Source organism: Ochotona princeps, chromosome 16, assembly GCF_030435755.1.
Source record: "Ochotona princeps isolate mOchPri1 chromosome 16, mOchPri1.hap1, whole genome shotgun sequence".
NCBI lineage: Eukaryota > Metazoa > Chordata > Mammalia > Lagomorpha > Ochotonidae > Ochotona > Ochotona princeps.
Window position 1 is genome coordinate 51449821 of NC_080847.1, and position 21133 is coordinate 51470953.

Sequence of the window (21133 nt, forward strand, 5' to 3'; positions counted from 1 at the left end):
CTGGCACATGGCAGCTCTCTATGAACCTGTTTGTCTTTCCGCCCCTTAAGTTAAAAAAAAAATCCATCAGGCTAACTGCAAAGAGCACCTCTATTGCAATGCACTCATACTGCATACTTCCCCCTCTCTGACCTCTGAACCTCAACTCTAGCCCACCCCACTATACCTAGCTCAGCTTCTACCTGGCTCTGGGTTCCTCTCAATCCTCAGTAAGCTGCCATATATTCCAAACTTAAAGCTCTGACTTTATGGTGTGCTTGTCATCTCCCTGGCGAGACCTGAGCTTCATAACGACAGAGATCATTTTTAGAATGTTCCAGAAAGAAGCCACATTGGTGGTTTCTATCTGACCAAATCTAAGTTTCAGTTCAAGAACAGCCTCCACCGTCTAGCCCAACTGTCCAACTGCCAACAGGATGGGAAGGACCAAACAACTATGAAAATGGGTTTAATCCAGGCCTTGCCTCTTTTTTCCTCTTAGGGAAACAAAGTCACACCACATTTTTCTCAATTCCACCTGGAAGCTTCCAGAAGGATACCCTTGCCAACACTGCCTTTCACCCTGAAATATCGCCAAGCACCCAAATTCAGCCTCTCCTCTTTATTTACCAGATTTCTAGCATCTCCAGAAAAGAAATCAAGTTTAGGCAGTTCTGATGTGCCATGACCGTTAATGTTTACTCTAAGTATTATTACCTTTCTTCCTTTGCCATGGCCACTCCCAAACAAGATTTGCTGCCAGCAGCCCTGATAGGCTGAGCAAACACACTTGAAGGTCTCCTTCCCTCCTGTGGCTGCCCGTTTCTCAAACCCTCTCAGAATGGAAGCCCTCGATGCCTCCCTCCAACCCAGCTCTCTCTCCTTTTGACTGTGGTGAGTAAGCTGCAGTACCTTCCCGATGAACGGTGAGGAGGCTGGGTTTTGTCCACCACTCAGGACGAAGGGAGGAATGCCTTTACTCCTTGGCCGTGGCTCTGCTGCCTCCTTACATGACTGCAGGGTTGAAGGGAACTGAGAACAGGGAGCACAGGCCAACAACACTGTGTAGTTGAGGATGGAGAAGACAGTGGGTAAGCGGGCCATACCATTTTCTATTCTGCCAACCATGAGTATACATCTCCTGCCAGACACTCAACTATAGAAAAACAGAGAACTGCTAAGGGGCAGAAATAATCCAAACAAGAAAAAGGCTTAAGGAAGAAACCACAAGTGCCAGGGTGGGGACATGAAAAGGAATATGGGAATAGTGCTGCTGCCAAGTTGCCAGCCACCTCCTTATGTTCTCAGAGAGATTGCTTTTCTTTTATTTGAACAGTTTCACCTCCCAGATTCTGGTAAAACAAATGTGACCCAGCTTCAAGGCCAGTGTGGTTCCCTATTCTCACTCTGGGATTAAAGCACAGTCGGCTGGCCTGAGTATCAGCCTGAGGTACTGCAGGAAGGCAGCAGCGTGACCAGAGCAGCCTGCAGCAGCCATGGTCCCAACAAAAGCTCTAATCTCTTCCCTCCTCCTGCTGCTGTCACTGACGCTGATGCCCGCCGTCTTCAGCAGCCCAAATTCAGGTAAACTCGACTAACTTTCTATAAGGGGAAGAAACTGGGAGAAAATGTGGCAAATCAACCCTCACATGCATAAAAATGCAGCCCTTGTTATTTAACTGCAGGGGTTTGGGGCATGTTAGCCTTTCTTAGTGTGTTTCCTCATTTACTAAAAGGAAAAAACTGTACTTCTAGCTGAAGGGTATTGTGCCAATCAAATGGGATATGGGGTACTATATGTTAACGTGTCCGCAATGGTAGCTGGAGAAATATGCACACACAGGTTCTCACACACCACACCAAGCTGCACACTCACACACACATTTCAACAAAGAAATACAATCTTACTTCCTTCCACAACTCTTTTCAAAAAGAATAAAGAATATCCTAGGGACAAAAGTGGTGGCCAGTGGTAGAGGGGTTTGATGGGGATTGCACATTCTTTTCTTTTTTGAGACTTTTTTTTTTTAAGATTTATTTATTTTTATTACAAAGTCAGATATACAGAGAGGAGGAGAGACAGAGAAGAAGATCTTCCATCCAATGATTCATTCCCCAAGTGAGCGCAACGGGCTGTGCAGATCCGAAGCCGGGAACCAGGAACCTCCTCCAGGTCTCCCACACGGGTGCAGAATCCCAAAGCATTGGGTTGCCCTCGACTGCCTTCCCAGGCCACAAGCAGGGAGCTGGATGGGAAGTGGAGCTGCTGGGATTAGAACAGGCACCCATATGGGATCCCGGTGCGTTCAAGGCGAGGACTTTAGCCGCTAAGCCACGCTGCTGGGCCCAAGATTTATTTATTTATTATTTTTTATTGGAAAGTCGGTTTTACAGAAAGGAAAGACATAGAGAAAGATCTTCCATCCGATGGTTCACTCCACAAATGGCTGCAATGGCTGTAGCTGAGCTGATCTGGAGGCAGGAGCCAGAAGCTTCCTCCAGGTCTCCCATCGTAGGTGCAGGGTCCCAAGTCTTTGGGTCATCCTCCACTGCTTTCCCAGGCCACAAACAGGGAGCTGGGTGGGAAGTGGAGCAGCTGAGACACAAACCGGCACCATGTAGGATCCCGGCATGTGCAAGGCAAGAACTTTAGCCACTAAGCTACTGAGCCAGGCCCATGCTTACACATTCTTAGAAAACCAGTCTTGGGCCCAGCTCAGTAGCCTAGTGGTTAAATCCTTGCCTTGCATATGCTGGGATCAAATATGGGTGTCAGTTCGTGTCCCAGCTATCCACTTCCCATCCAACTCCCTGCTTGTGGCCTGGGAAAGCAGTTGAGGATGGCCCAAAGTCTTGAGACCTTACACCCATGTGGGAGACCCAGAAAAAGCTTCTGGCTCCTGGCTTCAGATTAGCTCAGTTCCCATCATTGCTGCCACTTGGGGACTGAACCAGCAGATGGAGCATCTTTTCTCTGTGCTTCTCCTTCTCTCTGTGAATCTGACTTTACAATAAATATAAATAAACCTTTAAAAAGAAAGAAAGGCAGTCCTTATTTGCATCCCAAATAATACACAAGACATGCCAAGCCCATCTTTAAGACTATTTAAAGGAGATGTAGCACACTGGAAAAGTCTAATCTAGTGCTAGCCTGTGCTGCAGTGTTGGCTGTACCAAGCCCTGTTTCACAGCTCACACGGTTGGGGGCAGACCTTGGTGTTCACCACAGCCAGAGCGGCCCAGCCCTTCACAGAACCACCACATGGAATTCAGCTCTTGCCCAGGTGTACTTCAATGTGAAATCACATTCTCCCCAAGGACTACCTTAAAAGGGGCCCTTAAAAGGTTCATGGAAAATTCTTATGGAAAAACAAAAGCTATGTTTACAGCAAAATGAACTTATCCTTTAATTCCATTCTTTCATTGATTTTTTAAGTACCCTCAAAGCTTTGTTATATTCTCAACATCAATTTGGTCCTAATCAGAAGGCCAACTATTCTGTTTCAAGTTCAAGTTGTTTCTCCTTTTTAAAGAATGTCTTCTGGAAGCCACTGAACCCCATTTCCCCAGGGCCTGATCACCATTCTGGAAGGAAAAGCTTTCCCATGGCAATGACAGTCTTTAGCCTGGAGGCAAGCTCTAGCTCTCAACCCAGGAATGAATTCTGTGCACTACCCAGAAGTAGACAGCTTGCTATGCCCTGTGCAGGTCCTGCTTTCCCGCTTGTGCAGCTTCGTTCACACACCCAACCCAAAACTCTTTCCTCCCACAACCAGAAGTGAGCCCTCCATCTCATGGGTGTACTCACACTTCATATAACTCTTTTTTGCACTTCAACTCTGACTTGCACTGAAGGTGCTAGAATGCCTCTCCTATGTACACTGTAACCTCCTCAGGAGCACACACCAGCCACTGCTTTTCATACACCTCACGCGATCCAGCATAGTACACAGTAAATATTAGGTTCCTGGACAAATAATTTCAAAACTAAAACACTGCACCTCTAAGACAACACCAAGGTCTGACAGCCGCTCCACCGACACGTGAGGCTGATCTGATTAATTCTCAGTGTGGGAGCCATGCAAGGCTGTTCAGCAGCATCCCAACCCTACCTCAGTTACGAAAGCTAGAAATATTTCCAGACTTTGCTAAATGTCCCCTGGGAAGCACTACCAGTGGAGAACCTCTTCTACATGCCAGTAGTTCTTTTTTATTTTATTATTTTTTTTAATTGGAAAGGTGGATATACAGAGAGGAGGAGAGACAAGGAGAAAGATCTTCCGTCCAATGGTTCACTCCCCAAGTGGCTGGACCTGAGCCAATCCAAAGCCAGGAGCCAGGAGCCAGGAGCTTCCTCCAGGTCTCCCACGCAGGTACAGGGTCCCAAAGCTTTGGGCCGTCCTCAACTGTTTTCCCAGGCCACAAGCAGGGAGCTGGATGGGAAGCAAGGTGGCTGGGATTAGAACCGGCACCCAGATGGGATCCCAGCGCATGCACAGCAAGGACCTTAACCACTACACTATTGCGCCAGGCTCATGCCAGTAGTTCTTAAACCTGACTGCATGTTTGGACTCACCTACACATTTCTCTTGGCATTGGCATTAGGGGGACCTGGATCCATACTCTGGATCAGCTGCTCACTCTGCAACTCTTAACTAGTCACCTAATTGTCCTGAGGTTCAGTTTTATCATACTGAGATAAATAAAATGCCACATATCACATAAAACACACTGTTAAATAAACTGGTTTATAATGTTGACCTAAAAGGGTTCAGAAAAGGGTCAGGGTAAAACTTCAAGGGTGATGAATTGGGACAAGCTTGCTTTGCCACCAGTAGCACTGGCACAAACTCTAGGGGCTGGATGGTAGTCAGGCTAAAGCCTTGTTTCCTAGCCAACCATAACTTTGAACTGATTAGTGCTAAAGGAAATGATACCCTCACCTATCCACAAAAAAAGTCTCAAAATAAAACCTGATCTTACTTGGAGAACTTTTCTATATAACCTTATCTTTTAATTCCATGTTAGCATGATTTTTTTAAATATATTTGTTAATTTATTTGAAAGGCAAATCTACAGAGAAAGGAAAGACAGAGAGAGCGAGTGGGAGAGAGATCCCCAGCCACTGATTCTCTCCCCAGATTGCTGCAATAGCCAAGGCTGAGCCAATTCGAAGCCAACAGCCAGCAGTCAGCAGCTTCTTCTGTGTACAAGAGCCCAAGGCTTTGGCTTACCCTCTGCTGCTTTCCCAGGCCACGAGCAGGGAGCTGGGTGGGAAGTGGAGCAGCCGAGACACGAACCAGCACCTATATGAGATGCCAGTGCTGTAGGCAGAGGATTAGCATGCAACGCCACCATGCAGCCCACTTATTGACCATAAGTTTTTATTTATTGATTTTATTTGAAAGGCAGAATTACAGAAAAAGAGAGAAAGAAACAGAGAGATCTTCTACTGACTGGCTCACTCTCCAAATGCCCACAATCATCAGGGCTCAACCAGGCAGAAGTCAGGAGCTTCCTGTGGGTCTCCCACATGGGTGCAATGGCCCAAACACTTAGACTATCTTTCATTGCTTTCCCAGGCCATAAGCAGGGAGGTAAATTAGAAATGGAGAAGCCAGGACTCAAATTGTTGCCAATGTGGCTATGTCACAGATCCATGAATACTTAATATCTTTATTGTTTTTTAATTTTGTTAAATATTATTTACGTAAAAGGCAGAGTTACAGAGACAAAGAGGCAGAGAGAGAGGGCAAGAGAGAATCTTCTGTCTGCTGGTTTATTCCCCCAAAATGGCTGCAATTGCTAGGCCTGGGCCGGGCCGAAGCCTGGAGCTTTATCCGGGTCTAACACATTGGGTGGCAGGAGCCCAAGCACTTGAATCGTCTTCTGCTGCTTTCCCAGGCACATTAGTCAGGAGCTGGATGGGAAGTGGAGCAACTAGGGTTTGAACTGGCTCCCATTTGGGATGCTAGTGCCACCGGATACAGTTTAATCTGCACAGTACTAGCCACGATTTTTTTTAAATATTTTCATTTTATTTCAAAGGCAGAGATACAACAAAAGAGACAAAGACAGAAATTTTCCAACTGTTGGTTCATGCCTCAAATGTCTACAACAGCCAGGGCCTGGCCAGGCCAAAGTTAGAAGTTAAGAACTCCATCTGGCTCTCCCTTGGGGACCCGAGTACTTGAGCCATCACCCACCACACTAGGAGGAAGCTGGAATTAGAAGCAGAGCTGGGACTTGAACTCAGCACTCTGATATGGGATGCCGCCATCACAAGAGGAGTCATACCTGCTGTGCCAAAGCCCACCCCTAAAAGATACCTTTTAAAATAACCACATGAGGGCCCAGCACGCTAGCCTAGTGGCTAAAGTCCTAGCCTTGCATGCACCAGGATCCCATATGGGTTATGGTTCTAATCCCGGCTGCTCTACTTCCCATCCAGCTCCCTGCGTGTGGCCTGGAAAAGCAGTAAAGGATGGTCCAAAGCCTTGGGACCCTGCACCCATGTGGGAGACTTGGAGGAAGCTCCTGGCTCCTGGCTTCAGATCAGCTCAACTACAGCCATTGTGGCCACTGGGACGTGAACCAGTGGATGCAACATCTTTCTTTCTTCATCTCCTCTCCAAATATCTGACTTTTCAAGAAAAATAGATAAATCTTTTTTCAAATGTCAAAATAATAGCTACATAAATGCTCAACATGTTTTTTCCAAGAAGAAAGGAAAAAAACATGTGACAATATGTGAAGATATTGGGAAATGAATGACATATTCATTTGTTAACTATATTGCTGACTTTAAATTATATGATAATGGCTGATTTTACACCCCAGGTATCATTCTAAGTATTTCACATGTATTATCTCCTTTCTACTTTCAAAGAAAACTAATATTTTCTTAACTTTCATTTTTTCAGCCTTTCAAAAATGTAGAAATAGAGTTCCAGTACATTATCCTTCATCCAAGTGTTTTCAAATAACATCTTACATAACTGTAATACAATTACCAAATCAGGAAACTGGCACTGAAACAATAACATGAACGAATCCAAAAATGTTCAAGTCTTGTTGATCGCTCCACATTAACGTCATCTGACTGCTCCAGGGTCCAGTCCTCGAGTCAGTGTAAATTAACACTGTCACATCTCCTTGGTCTTCTCCAATCTAGGATACTTTCTCAATTTTTCCTTGTCTTTTGTGAGTTTGGCATTTCAGTGCTTTTCTAGAATGTCCTTCAACTGGGGCTTGTCTAATCTATTTTTGTTAAGAAGCCCACAGAGGTGGTATATCCTCATCACAGTACATCAGGGGACCAGGCATCCCCCCTCTCATTCCTGGCCAACTTTCAGCACTTGGATAAGGTGTTGTCTGCCAGGTTTCTCTAAAGCTGCCACTTCCCTCACTAATAAGTATCCTGTGGAGATAAACTTTTAAACTATGCAAATAGCCCAACTCTTCTCATTATACCTTTACCAATTAATTTGTAGAATTCATTAATAGCTCCTGCCTTCAATTATTACAGCCTATAGCTTAATCAACTAGCGATGTTCTATTTCCATTCTTGTGTATTTATTAATTGGAATTTTACTAAAAGGAAAAGCTATCCCTTTTCCCCCTTGACTTATTCAGTTACTTATTTATGTCACTATGGGCTCATGGATACCTACATGTTATAATTTATTGTTAGAATCATTCTGTATGTTGCTCCCGCTGCTAGCGGTGTTGTTACTGCTAGACCCTCTAGTGGACAGACCTGGGAAATACATGAGTACACGCATGCCAAAATGTGAAACACACACACATAACTCCCTCATAGTAGGAATTTCTCATGAACTTCTAAAAGACTGTTTATTTGGTAGGCAGAGAGAGTAAGCTCTCACCTGACGAAGCAATCCCTGAAATGCCTGCAATGGCAGAGACAGCCAGGCGGAAAACAAGGATCTAGGGTAACAATCCCGGTCCCAACATGTGTCCTGAGTGGCAGGGACACAACTACTCCAGTAAGCCGTTCCCTGCTGTCTCCAAGGGCATGAATGAGCAGACAGCCGGAATCAGGGAAGAGGACTGGCACAGGAACCCTGGCACCCTGATACGGAATGAAGGCATCCCTAGTGGCATCTTCATCTCTCTGCTGAGTCACCGTGCCTGCCCCCATACGACTGCTGGCCACATTTTACAAATCAGGACACTACGAGGGGAAATAAGTCATGTGTCCTAATGCATAGTAAAATGCAAAGATGATGTACATTGGAAAGCGATAAGAAAGGATCTTGAATGTTTTTACCCCCATGAAAATTATAAAAAATTTAAAGAGATTAACATGCTTTTTCTGATTTGAACATGACACTAAGAATATATATGTGCATATCAAATATCAAAGGATTCTTTCTAAATATGTGTAATATTTATATGTCAATTCAGAAGATACAATTAGGTAAACAAAACAGAGAGAAGTTCAGCAACTTATCCAAAATCCCAAATTGCACATTTAGTGGCAGTGGGAAATCAAAATAAAGATAGACAAGCCACACTGCAAGTCCAGAAGCACAGAAGTGACTTCGTTACAAACACATGTCAGCAGGAAGCCACGAGCCTGAGCAGCCAGTGCCGGCCTTCTCTGGAAACACACCGATAGCACCATGTGCTCAGTGCCGGCCTGGCCGCCGGGCACCCACTGCAGCACTGGAACTCCCATACGAGACACACTGCAGTGCTCACCGTGCACAGCAGGGAATCAAGAATCAAGAAGCTTAAGTGACAGAATCAGTGTTTGACCGCACACCTATCTGTATATACAGTCCATTCTTATACCACATACCAACGCTTCCTAAAACATGTTGTACATGTAACATAAATCAGCATATTTTAACAGTTACATGTTTATTTTAATTGCATTTACTTAGAAAAAATCTAAGTATATAACAACTTTTTATATCAGATATAATACTACATAGAGTGAGGCTGCTTCATAAAATAGATGTAAAGAAAAAGTATGAAGTAAATAATAGTAGAAGCAGAAAAAATGGGCCATAAATGTTAGAGGCCGTAGGAGATGTAACACTATAATACTGAGCAGCTTCTCTGTCATGCCCAGAAAATCACAGCCGCAGAGAGAACAACAGACCAAGCCTTGGGACCCAGATGAGTTTTCACCCTGGATGTGTCATCATTACCTTCATGAACTTGCATATTTCATTTGATGTCTCTGAACTTCAATTTCTGAAAGAAAAAAAGGGAATATGATCAAATTAATATAGCCCTTTTGAAAGCAATTTGAGAACAGAATCAAAAAAATCACAAAACTATTTGTTTCAGTATGTACTTTTTTTATTCAAAAGGCAGAATTGCGAAGAAAAAGAGAGAAAGGGAGAGAAAGAGAGAGACAGAGAGAGAGAAAGAGAGAGAAAGAGATCTCCCATCTACTGGTTCACTTCCCAAATGGCCGTAACAGCCAGTGCTGAGTCAGGCCAAAGCCAGGAGCCAGGAGCTTCATCCAGATCTGCAAATGACCCAAGCACTTGGGCCAGCGCCCATTGCTCTCCTAGGTACATTAGAAGGAAAACTAGATTGTAAGTGGAGCAGCTCAGATTCAAGCCAGAGCCCAAATGGGATGCCGGCATTGCAGGCAGCAGCTTAACCCACTATGCCACAACACTGGCCCTACCAAATTGTTCCTAACTTTTGACCTGGTAGTTTCCCTTTGAGAATGCTCTACCAAGAAAATAACTCAAAACTTGGAAAAAGATTTTCAAGAACAAAGAAATTGAGCAATACTATATCTCAAAATAAAACAATCTAAATATACAAAGTAGAACAACTCAATAACTAGGGATACATACACTTGGAGCAAGTATTATGCAGTCATTAAAAGTGCAGTGGGGGCAGGCATTTGGTGACTCAACTATGGCACCACTCAAGATACCTGCATCTCACATTGCAGTGCCAGTCCCAGTCTCAACTCCTTTACTCCCGACCCAGCTTCCGCTAACGCCCAGCCTGGGACGCGGCGGATGATGCCCTAAGCACTGTCCCTGCCGCCACAAGGGAGATGGTGATTTGAGTTTTGCCTCCTGGATTTCGCCTGGCCCATCCCTGGCCTTTGCAGTTGTTTAGAGAGTGAATCGAGAGATGGAAGATTCTGTCTCTGCTTCTCTCTCTCTCCACAGAAAAATGAAAATTGACAACATTTTTAAAAATGTAATATCATAAAAAGATATCAATGTGCATATCAAGTTAAAAGAAATCTGTTCACATTAATATGGCAACTGCCATTTACAGAAAGACAGATGTAAGTAACAAATATACCAGAATACCAATTGTTAATAAGAATAATGATCTCTTTGCATTTTCCAAATTGTTTTCAATGTAGTGAGATTATAATGGAAAGGATGAAAAGCACCAGGCTAAGGGATTCACCTATGTAATCTCCAAGATTGCTTCTGGCTCTAATATTCTGTGGCTTTTCTCTGGAAATGGGAGTGGAGATGAAGGAAGAAAACATCAGAGTTTAGCAGCAGGGACTGTGCCTCTTCAAGTTATCTTAACAACACTCCAGCATGAGGACATCTGAGATGGTGCAACCTCCCCATCTGAGTGGCAGAAAGGGCACGAGTCCGGGAAAGAGGAGACCTAAGTTGAACCAGACGATCCTGAGGGACCATGAGGCCTAACCATGAGGCTGGATGATCACTGAACCATTCCTTCAGAGTAGTGAGAGAGAAGATTGTGTTCTCATCTTCTACGGCTGCTGAAACGAAACACCCCAGATCAGTGGCTTAAGCATCAAGAACTCATTCTTTCACAGTCCTGGAGGCTAGAAGAGGCTAGAAATCCAAGAATAAGCTGCCTTCAGGTTCGGTTTCTCTTCCCATGCAGCTGTTAACTGGGTACAACCTTGCTCAGCTTCTGGGACCAGAGAACAGGCATGTTCAGTGCAGGGTTGCCAGACTGGCCTCTCTCCTTGACTTGGTCTGCTGATGTAACAGAGAAGACCAGATGACTTATGAACGACAGAAGCTCACTCCTCACAGAGTGTCAGCACACCTGGGCTGTGGTCAGGGTCCTCCTCACTGAAACCCCTGGCTTGCTCCTGCATCTTCACCTGCCAGGAAGACAGCGACAGTGCTCTCTGGGTCCCATTCATGAGGGCACTAATTCCCTATAGGCGGGCTCTACCCTCTGACATAATTACCTCCAAGGCTCCTACCTCCTAATGCTGTGCCACCAGAGGTTAGATTTCAACCTGCCAACTTTTAGAGGGACACATTCAGGCCACAATGCTGGCCTCCAAGCTACATCCTCACATTGTTGTTCCTCTGCACTCACACTCGTCTGGGGTCTCTCTTGTCTAAATCTCCCCTTGGAAGGACTCCAGTTGGAACAGATCAGGGCTCATCACAACAGTCTCCCTTCAACCTCACCATCTCTTGACAAGCCCTATTCTGAAGGACTGGAGATGAAGGCTTCAACATGTGATTTCGGGAACACACAATCCACTTCATCACAGATGTCCTCAAATTATAAACTGTAACTGTGTAATAACAGAGCTGTGTTCAACAGGATAGAAAACAGACGAAAGCATAATAAATTCTGACAGGAAACATCAGAAAGAACCACACACAGGAGAAGTATCGGGGCCCGGATCCAGTGTGAGGACTTCAGGTTTACAAACCACCATCCTTTTTAAATATCGTCAAATGGAGATAAGATGGACTCAAATAATAAAACAGCCTCAGACAGAGGACAACATGGATGTATTTGTTCTAGAGAAACAGCGATCAATTCATGCCTCTTATGGCTAAATGGAGATGGTAGATTGAACACAGCAAGTTGGAGCCAAGTGAAAATCTTGGCTCAAATGCTGATCTGCTCCCTTCTCTTCCTCCTTAAGTCATGACAATTTTTTTATTAATTATTTTGCATTATGTGACAGTTTCATAGGCTCTGGGAATCCCCCCTCCCCTCCTTTCCTCCCCTCCCCCCGGTGGATTCCTCCACCTTGATGCAGTATTACAGTTCAAATTCAATCAAGATTCTTTCCTTGCAAACATATACCAAGCATAGAGTCCAGCTACTTATTATCCAGATGGGTTGAACAGTTTCTTGGGGAGACCATTTCTGGTCTGAAGTTAGAGCTGGTAGAATATCATTACAGTCAATTAAGAGTCCCAATATAACATCAACAGCAATTTGCAATATTATGGAATTGACATGGTTTTGAGTAACCAGTATGTTAAAAAAAAAAAAAAAAAGCAAGTATGAGAGCAGTGGGGAAAAGCATAAGATCTTCATAAACTTCCTAATTTGTTCTCTTCTACCCAAAAACTATTTTCTCCATTTGCCTTCAACTAAGCTTTCTATTCTAGGTCAGATTTTAAGCCTCAATTCCATTTCCATTTAAATACTCACTCTTTCTTTCTCTCACTACCTTTCAAATAAATAAAAATAATTTTTAAAACAAAGAGATCTTCTATCCATTGGCTCACTCCTCAAATGGCTGTCATGCTCCAGCTGTGGGCTAAGCTGAAACCAGAATCCTGAAACTCCCTCCAGTTATCCCATATAGGTGACACAGGACATCTGCTACTGCTTTCTCATGAATATTAGCAATGAACTGAATTGAAAGTGGCACTTACACAGGTGCCACTTACATTGAAGGTGACAGCTTAACCCACTGCCAGCATCTCCGTTTAAATTTTCATTTTGCTTGAAAGGGAGGGAAGGAGAAAAGAAGAGAGAGAGAGAGAGAGAGAGAGAGAGAGAGAGAGAGAGAGAGAGATTCTCCATCCACTAGTTCACTCCTCAAATGTTTTCAAGACTCAGGTCTAGGTCAGGCCAAAGCCAGGGACCTGACATTCCATTTGGCTGGGATCCATCCACATGGGTGGCAGGGATCCAAGCCCCTGGTCCATCACCTGCTGACTCTCCCCAGGGTATACCTTAGCAGGAAGCTGGATCTGAAGAAGGGCCATCAGCATTTGAACCGATCCCTCCAACATGGCACGCAAGCATCCTAAGAAATGACTTAGTCGTTACACCATATGCCTGCCCAAATATTCCTCTCTTGAAAGAACCTAGATTTCTGATGTGAATAAGGAGAATCTGACCTGTGCTGCCCTGGGTTGCTCGTTTCCGTGGGTCTTGTCCCTTTCCAGTGCCTGGGAATGACCTGTTTTCTTCCAACAGAGGTCGCCAGAGGCCACAAGGACCAGCGCCAAACTTCTGGGCGGTGGCTCTGGGAGGATGGCCAAGAATGTGAGTGCAAAGGTCAGTAACAAGGCATCAACAACAGCAATGGTATCACCATGACCCTGGCTCTCTCCCTCAAGCCCTCTGAGACCAATGCAGATGTTATCTGAACTGACTTCAGCCACCGTCCTCCACCATGCTCAGGACCAACACCTGCTTCCCTACTGAGTCTCAGGGTCTGCAGGAGAACCATTGAATCTCAAGATGCCCCCTCCCCTACTTAAGCTTTTCCTGAGAACCAGGGCTCCTTTCCAAAATGCTTTCCGAAAGCTTCCTTTCACTCACAGGGAAGAATGAAAGCAGAGAGGCAAGATGGCTGCCAGAGATGAGGCAACCCCTAAAACGCAGACACCAGGGTCTGACTCCCGAGTTTTCTTGCCAGTCTTGCGTTATGCACCCTCCAAATCGGCCAGCAAACCCCTGCTCACATAGGTCACTAGGCCCGGGAGTTCACGTAGCTGTACGTCCCCATTCTTCTGTGTTGAATCTGCTGCAGGCTGAGAGGAAATGGAGGCAGGGAAAGCCAGCCTCCTCCCTACTCAAACATGCGGGCGCTCCCGTCTAAACAGGGTTATCTGTCATTTCAGGCTGGTTCCTGAGAGCTCCTAAAAGAAAACTCATGACGGTTCATGGGCAAGCAAAGAAACACTGTCCGTGTGATCACTTCAAGGGCACTGGGAAGAGAACCAGTAAGTTGTAAGGGATGGCCTTCATAAAGCAGAGTCTTGTGAAATCAGAAGAGCGAAGTAGGGGCTGAGAATAGAGAGGAAGGGTAAGACCAGGTGGGCACACAGCTCAACCCTTCCCGTTTGGTGTCAGCTTGTGGAGAAACACAAAGAACATTTCCAATACAAATAAAAAAATCTTTGGAAACAAAAAAACAAAAAGAAATGTAGGGTCCAATTCTCTAGGTACAAGAACAGGTTAATCCAATTCCTGAAGTGAGGTCCCTGGCCACTGATCTTTGAAGAAGACACGAGGACTAGTGTCCGTCAGAACTGGACTCCTGGGGTCAGTGCAGTGATGTAGCACACTAATCCTCTGCCTGTGGTGCTAGCATCCCATATGGGTGCCAGTTCTAGCTCCAACTGCTCCACTTCCAATCCAGCGTCCTGCTAGCATGCGTGGGAAAGGGACAGAGGATGATTCAAGTCTTTGGGCCCCTGCACCTACATTGGAGACACAGAAGAAGCTCCTGGCTCCCAGCTTCAGACTGGTCCAGCTCTGGCCTTTAAAAACATTTGGAGAGTAAATCAGCAGATGAAAGATCTCTCGCTATCTGTCTCTCTCTCTCTCTAATTCGACTTTCAAGCAAAATTTAAAAATCCTTAAAAGAGAGGGAAAGAACTGACCTCATTCCTAGCTCAGTAATTTTCAGCATCATATAAAAAGTAAATTAGTGGGCCCGGCGCGGAAGCCTAGTGGCTAAAGTCTTCATCTTGAATGTGTCGGGATCCCATATGGGCACTGGTTCTAATCCAGGCCGCTCCACTTCCCATCCAGCTCCCTACTTGTGGCCTGGGAAAGCACTCGAGTGCGGCCCAAAGCCTTGGGACCTTGCACCTACGTGGGAGACCCAGAAAGAAGTTCCTGGCTCCTGGCTTCGGACTGGCGCAGCCCCGGCCATTGCGGCCACTTGGGGAGTGAATCATTGGATAGAAGATCTTCCTCTCTGTCTCTCCTCTCTGTACATCTGCCTTTCCAATTAAATAAATAAATCTTTAAAACAAAAAACCTATATCACAAAAGTTAATTTCATGTGGATTGAGATCAAAATATACAAGGTCTATATTTACAAGCCTTGAATAAGGAAAGACTTATTTTTACTTCTCTTTTTTTAGACTTATTTTTACTTCTCTTTTTTATATATTTTATTTAAGAGACATTTTAAAGAGCTCCTGTCCACTGGTTTATGCTCCCTAACTGCCCACAATGGCCAGGGCTGGGCAAGGTTGAAACCTGAAGCCAGAAACTCAGCCTAGGTCTGCCACGTGGATGGGAGGTACCCATCTACCTGAGCTATTACCTGCTGCTTCCAAGCTGTACATTAGCAGGAAACCAGAATTAGGAGTGGAGATGGGACTCAAACTCACGGAGTCCTACATGTAATGTTGGTGCACCAACTAGCACCCTAACCACTCTACCCATCAATCTTCCACACCAAGAAGTATTTCTTAAACAAGATATAAAATGTGCCACCTATAATATGGAAGACTGATATGTCTAACTTCATTCAAGTGTAACAAGATTTGGTTATCAATGGATAAAACCGTAAGCTACAGAGTAGATGACATATGCAACATATATAGCCTACATAATATTCACAGTACATAAAGAATTCTTGAGGGGTCAGTATGATGGCTTAACTGGCTTACCCTTTACTTGCAAGCAGTGGCATCCCCTATGGGCACCAGTTTGTGTCCCAGCTGCTCCATTTCCCATCCAGCTCCCTGCTTGTGGCCTGGCAAAGCAGCAGAGGATACACAAAGCCTTGGGACCCTGAACCTGTGTGGGAGACCCAGAAAAAAATCCTGGCTTCTGGTCTCAGATAAGTTCAGCTCCAGCCACTATGGCCATTTGGGGAAGGAACCAGCAGATGGAAGATCTTTCTCTGTCTCTCCTCTCTGTAAATATATATATATTTATGTATATGTATATTTTAAATAATTTTTGGGACTGGCACAAGCTAAACTATTGCCTGCACTTCTGACATCTCATAAGGGTACCTGCAGCTGTTCCACTTCCAATCTAGAGCCTGCTAATGTACCTGGGAATGCAATGGAAGACACTGGATGTGGGTCCCTGTACCCACATGGAAGACCCAGAAATTCCTGGCACCAGGCTTCAGGCTTTGGTCTGGCCTGGTAGGGAATGAACCAGAGATAGAACATCTCTTTCTGTGTGTGTGTCTTTCTCAATAGAAGGTCTTTGTTCTGCTTCACTCTCTGTGCCTTCCCAATAAGCAAAAATAAATATATTTTTAAAGATTTATTTATTTTGTTTGGAAACGCAGATTTACAGAGAGAAGAAGAGACAAAGATCTTCCATCTGATGGTTCACTCCCAAAGTGGCTGCAATGGTCAGAGCTGAGCCCATCTGAAGCCAGGAGCCAGGAACTTCTTTCTGGATCTTCCATATGGGTACAGGGTCCCAAATCGAGCCATCCTCAACTGCTTTCCCAGGCCACAGGCAGGGAGCTGGATGGCAAGTGGAGCAGCCAGGACACGAACCAGTGCCCATATGGGATCCCAGCACCTGCAAGGTGAAGATTTAGCCACTGGTTAAAAAAAAAATCTCTATAGAGCAATGAGAGGAAGGCAGGCAATACAAAAGATAAATTGGCAAAAGATGTATTTAGCCACTGCACAGATGAAGAAATCCAAACAGTGAGTTAATAAATGAAATAGTACTCAACATAACTACTGGAAAACGGGAAAAGCAAAATGAAGGCAGGGTTCTGTGTAGCAGATAAGATGCTGGTTGGAATGTCAGTATCCCACCTCATGGAACCTGGATTCAATTCCTGGCTCCAGCTCCTGATCCCAGCTTCCTGCTAACGCAGCCCCTGGAGGCAGAGACAATAACTCAAATAATTGGTTCTTGCCACCAGTGTGAAAGGCCTGAGTTGTGTGCCTGGCTGCTGACTTTAGCTCTGGGCCCAGTCCTGGCCACTGCAAGCAACTGGCAAGTCAAACAGTAGATGGGAACCTCTCTCTCTGCCCCTCTCCCTCCTAAACAAAAGCTCTCTCCGTATATCTGTCTCTCAAGTAAATAATTTTAAAATGAGGTATCAGTCATGATAAAGGCAAAAGTTTTTAAGTCTGACAAGACTGCACTTGCCACAGTGCCAAACCCTGTACACATTTTTTAAATGTTTCTTTTTAATTATTTAAAAAGTAAAATGAGATAGAGACAGAGCTAGAGCGACAGAGACAGAGTGAGGTCTTCCATCCACTGGTTCATTTATCGAGTCTCCACAACAGCCAGGGCTAGGCCAAGCCTGAGCCAGGAGCCTAGGACTCATCCAGGTCTTCCACTTGGGTGGCAGGGACCTAAGGCCCGACCATCACTTGCTGCTTCCCCAGCATTAGCAGGAAGCTGGATCAGAAGCAAAGATGGGACTTGATCCCAGGCACTCACAAAGGGTATGTGGGCTTCCAAAGCAACGGCCTAACTCAGGTGCCACAGCACCTGACTCTATAATATGTATTTTCCATTATTTTGTAAGTACCCTGTCAATCATGGTATATTAAAATAACATATCTGGGGAAAAATAAACACATAATAACACAAAGCTTATTAACACTGAATTTTTTTAAGATTTATTTCTTTTGATTAGAAAGCCAGATATACAGAGAGGAGGAGAGACAGAGAGGAAGATCTTCCGTCCAATGATTCACTCATCAAGTGATCACAATAGCCAGTGCTGCACTGATTCAAAGCCAGGAGCCAGGAGCTCTTCCGGGTCTCCCACGTGGTTGCAGGGTCCCAAGGCTTTGGGCCATTCTTGACTGCTCTGCCAGGCACAGGCAGGGAGGTGGATGGGAAGCAGGGCTACCAGGATTAGAACTGATGCCCTTATGGGATCCCAGTGCATTCAAGGCAAGGACTTTAGCTGCTAGGCCACTGCATTGGACCCATCACTGAATTTTTTTAAAGACACAGAAAAGGGCCCACCCTAGTGGTTAAATTCTTGCGTTGCATGCACTGGGATCCCATATAGGCGCTGGTTTGAGTCCCAGATGCTCCGCTTTCCTTCCAGCTCCCTGCTTATGGCTTGGGAAAGCAGTGGAGGACAGCCCAGGGCCTTGGGACCAGAGGGGGCTCCTGGCTCCTGGCATCGGATCGGCTCAGTTCCGGCCTTTGCGGCCACTTGGGGAGTGAATCAGCAGATGGAAGATCTTCCTCTCTGTCTCTCTCTCTGTAAATCTGGCTTTCGAATTAAAAAATAAATATTAAAAAAAAATACACACACACACACACAGAGGAACTGGCATTTGGTACATTAGTTAAGACAGCTCTTGGGACACTTATGTCCCATATCATAGTGCCTAGGTTGTACTCCTGGTCCACTCCCAATTCCAATGTCCTGCTAATGTATACCATGGGAGACAGCAGATAATGACCCAAGTAGCTGGGTCCCTGTCACCCACATGGGAAACCCCAACTGAACTCCTAGCTCCTAACTTCAGCCTAGACAGCCCCAGCCATTGTGGACATTTGGGGAATAAACTGGCAGAGTTCTATCTCTTTCTGCTTTTTAAATAAAGTAATGAACTTTAAAATAACCTCCTAGGATTGGCACTGTGGTACAGAAGGTTAAGCCATGCCTGCAGTACCAGCATCTTACAGGGGTGCCAGTTCAAGTTCCAGCTGCTCCACTTCTGACCCAGTTCTCTGCTAATACACCAGGGAAAGCAGTGGAAAATGGTCCAAGTGCTTGGGCCCCTGCCATCCCCGTGGGAGACCAGGAAGAAGCTCATGGTTTCTGGCTTCCACCTGGCGCAGCCCCAGCCACTGCCACCATCTGGGAAGTGAACAAGCACATGGAAGATCACGCCATCTGTCTCTCCTTCTATGTCACTCTGCCTCTAAACTAAATAAATATTAATACTGCCTAGTCCAACTCAGCTGCTACAACAAAATGCCACAGAGCAGTTACAAATAGGAAAATTTATCACAGTTCTAGAAGTTGGAAAAGATAAGAAGTTGGAAAATCTCCACGATTGCCAAGTCATTATTAACTCCTATATTTAGATGTGTATTTTGCAATAGTATAATATTTATTAAGGGTGAAGAGCAAAGCAGTAAGCATAGTATGATCTCATTTCTGCTTTTTAAAGTAAACCACTGTTAAAATAGCAAAAGTCATGCAAGGCATAGCTGATGATTAATAGTGATTAGCTCTGGGGAGTAGGTAGCAGGACTTGGGATGCGAGGAATCTTTTTACTTTTCATTGGAATTTTTTTTTCCTACTAGACAAGTCTTAACTAATCATTTAGAAGCGCTCATAAAAATTAAATGTGGGGCCCGGCGGCGTGGCCTAGTGGCTAAAATCCTTGCCTTGAACGCCCCGGGATCCCATATCGGCGCCGGTTCTAGTCCCGGCAGCTCCACTTCCCATCCAGCTCCCTGCTTGTGGCCTGGGAAGGCAGTTGAGGACGGCCCAATGCATTGGGACCCTGCACCCGCGTGGGAGACCCAGAAGAGGTTCCTGGTTCCTGGCTTCGGATCGGCGCGCACCGGCCCGTTGCGGCTCACTTGGGGAGTGAATGATCGGACAGAAGATCTTCCTCTCTGTCTCTCCTCCTCTCTGTATATCTGACTGTAATAAAATAAATAAATCTTAAAAAAAAAATTAAATGTCAAGCATGTTTTTAAGGGAATGGCTATTAGGTGCAGCAAACTGCCCACCTATGACATCCAAATCCCATGTTGAAGTGCCCGGATTCAAGTCTTTTCTCTGTCCTCCATTGCAGCTTCCTGCTAATGTGCACCCTGGGAGGCAGCAGGCGGTGGCTCCTGGACACAGGTCCCTACTGTCCACACGGGAGACCCAGAATGAGTTTCTGGCTCTTGGTTTAGGCCTGGCCCTGCACTTGCTACTGTGGACATCTGGAGAATCAAAAAGCAGATGGGATATTTCTCTTTGCCACTCTTTCAAAGAAAATTTTAATTATTAACACACTTTTTTTTTTTCATCTTAGGACATCAGAAGTACCGCCGGCACCCAAACAAGCACTCCAGAGCCTGCCAGCAATTCCTCAAACGGTGTCAACTAGCAAGCCTTGCTTTGCCCCTGTAGGAGCTCCAAGAGCCCACTCTCCTTCCGAAACATTCTCAGTCCAGAGGGCAGCCAGTGTGCCTAGAGATGTTCTTCATCTTTCCACTCCTTGGTTTCACCCTCTAAATCATTCCAGTGCTCTCAAAGGGCATTTTCCCAAGATCATATTAATTACCATTCCTCCTGGAAAGATCCAGAAAACCCCAGCTTCCTACCCAGTCTCAACCCTAAATACAGGCAGAAAGTAACAAACAGAAGTCAGTAAATATTGTTACTTGTTAACAGATCAAAAATACTTCTCTCAGACAGGTTCTGCCAAATCAGTTCACTTCAAAGCCAGCCCTAGTTTAAACACATTTTCCACCACCATGATCCTTATTTTTTCTCCACTGTCCAACCTCTTCAGTTTTTCAACAAATTTCTGTAGGTAAGAGCTAGGGACAAGAAAAACAGGTATAGGGCTGGTATGTGGCGTAGCAGGTACCACTTCCAATGCAGCATCCTAAATGGGCACCAGTTTGCATCCTGGCTTCTCTACTTCTGATCCAGCTTCCTGCTAACATGCCTGGAAAAGCAGCAGGAGAAGGCTTGAGTGCTTGGACCCCTGCAACCACGTTGGAGACCCAGAAGAAGCTCCTGGATTTGACCTGGCACAGCCCTGACCACTTTGCCCATTTGGAGTGTGAACCAGTGGATAGAAGACCTATTGATCTCTCTCTTTCCCTCTGCCTCTGAAACTGCCTTTCAAACAAATTAAAAAAAACCTTTAAAAATAAACAATGAGTCAGTAATGATCTCATTAAAGATAATGCTTAAAAACTAAATTTCCTAACATATAAGTGGTTGCCTTCAGTATTTATGATTTTTAAATATGTGTATATATATATATATATTGGATATATATGCAGAATATAATTCAGGGCTAGAAAAATAGTGTAGAAACCTTGAAAACCATTTAAAAGAGCTTACAGCTGTAAAAACTATATATATATATATATATATATATAATGTTTATATTATGCATTTATTATATAGCATGGGAGTGATCAGAACAGTATAAGCAGTTTAAACCAGTGACCTCTTGTATGAATAAATAACGTGCAAAAAATTAATGT

General features: G+C 44.8%; 1 protein-coding gene across 1 annotated transcript; it reads left to right on the top strand.

Moving 5' to 3' along the window:
• Nucleotides 1-749: 749 nt before the first annotated feature.
• CXCL17 (C-X-C motif chemokine ligand 17) lies at nt 750-20473 on the top strand. The gene is made up of 5 exons (XM_012930594.3): nt 750-873; nt 1316-1563; nt 13171-13251; nt 13821-13922; nt 19942-20473. The coding sequence occupies exons 2-5, from the start codon at nt 1476-1478 to the stop codon at nt 20037-20039; spliced, it is 369 nt and encodes a 122-aa protein (XP_012786048.2). The 5' UTR covers nt 750-873; nt 1316-1475; the 3' UTR covers nt 20040-20473.
• The last annotated feature ends 660 nt before the right edge of the window (nt 20474-21133 follow it).

Coding starts and splice junctions, on each gene's coding strand:
- CXCL17 (XM_012930594.3), top strand. CDS start 1,476: ATGGTCCCAACAAAAGCTCTAATCTCTTCCCTCCTCCTGCTGCTGTCA. Junction 1,564..13,170: donor CTTCAGCAGCCCAAATTCAG/GTAAACTCGACT, acceptor TTCTTCCAACAG/AGGTCGCCAGAGGCCACAAG. Junction 13,252..13,820: donor CCAAGAATGTGAGTGCAAAG/GTCAGTAACAAG, acceptor CTGTCATTTCAG/GCTGGTTCCTGAGAGCTCCT.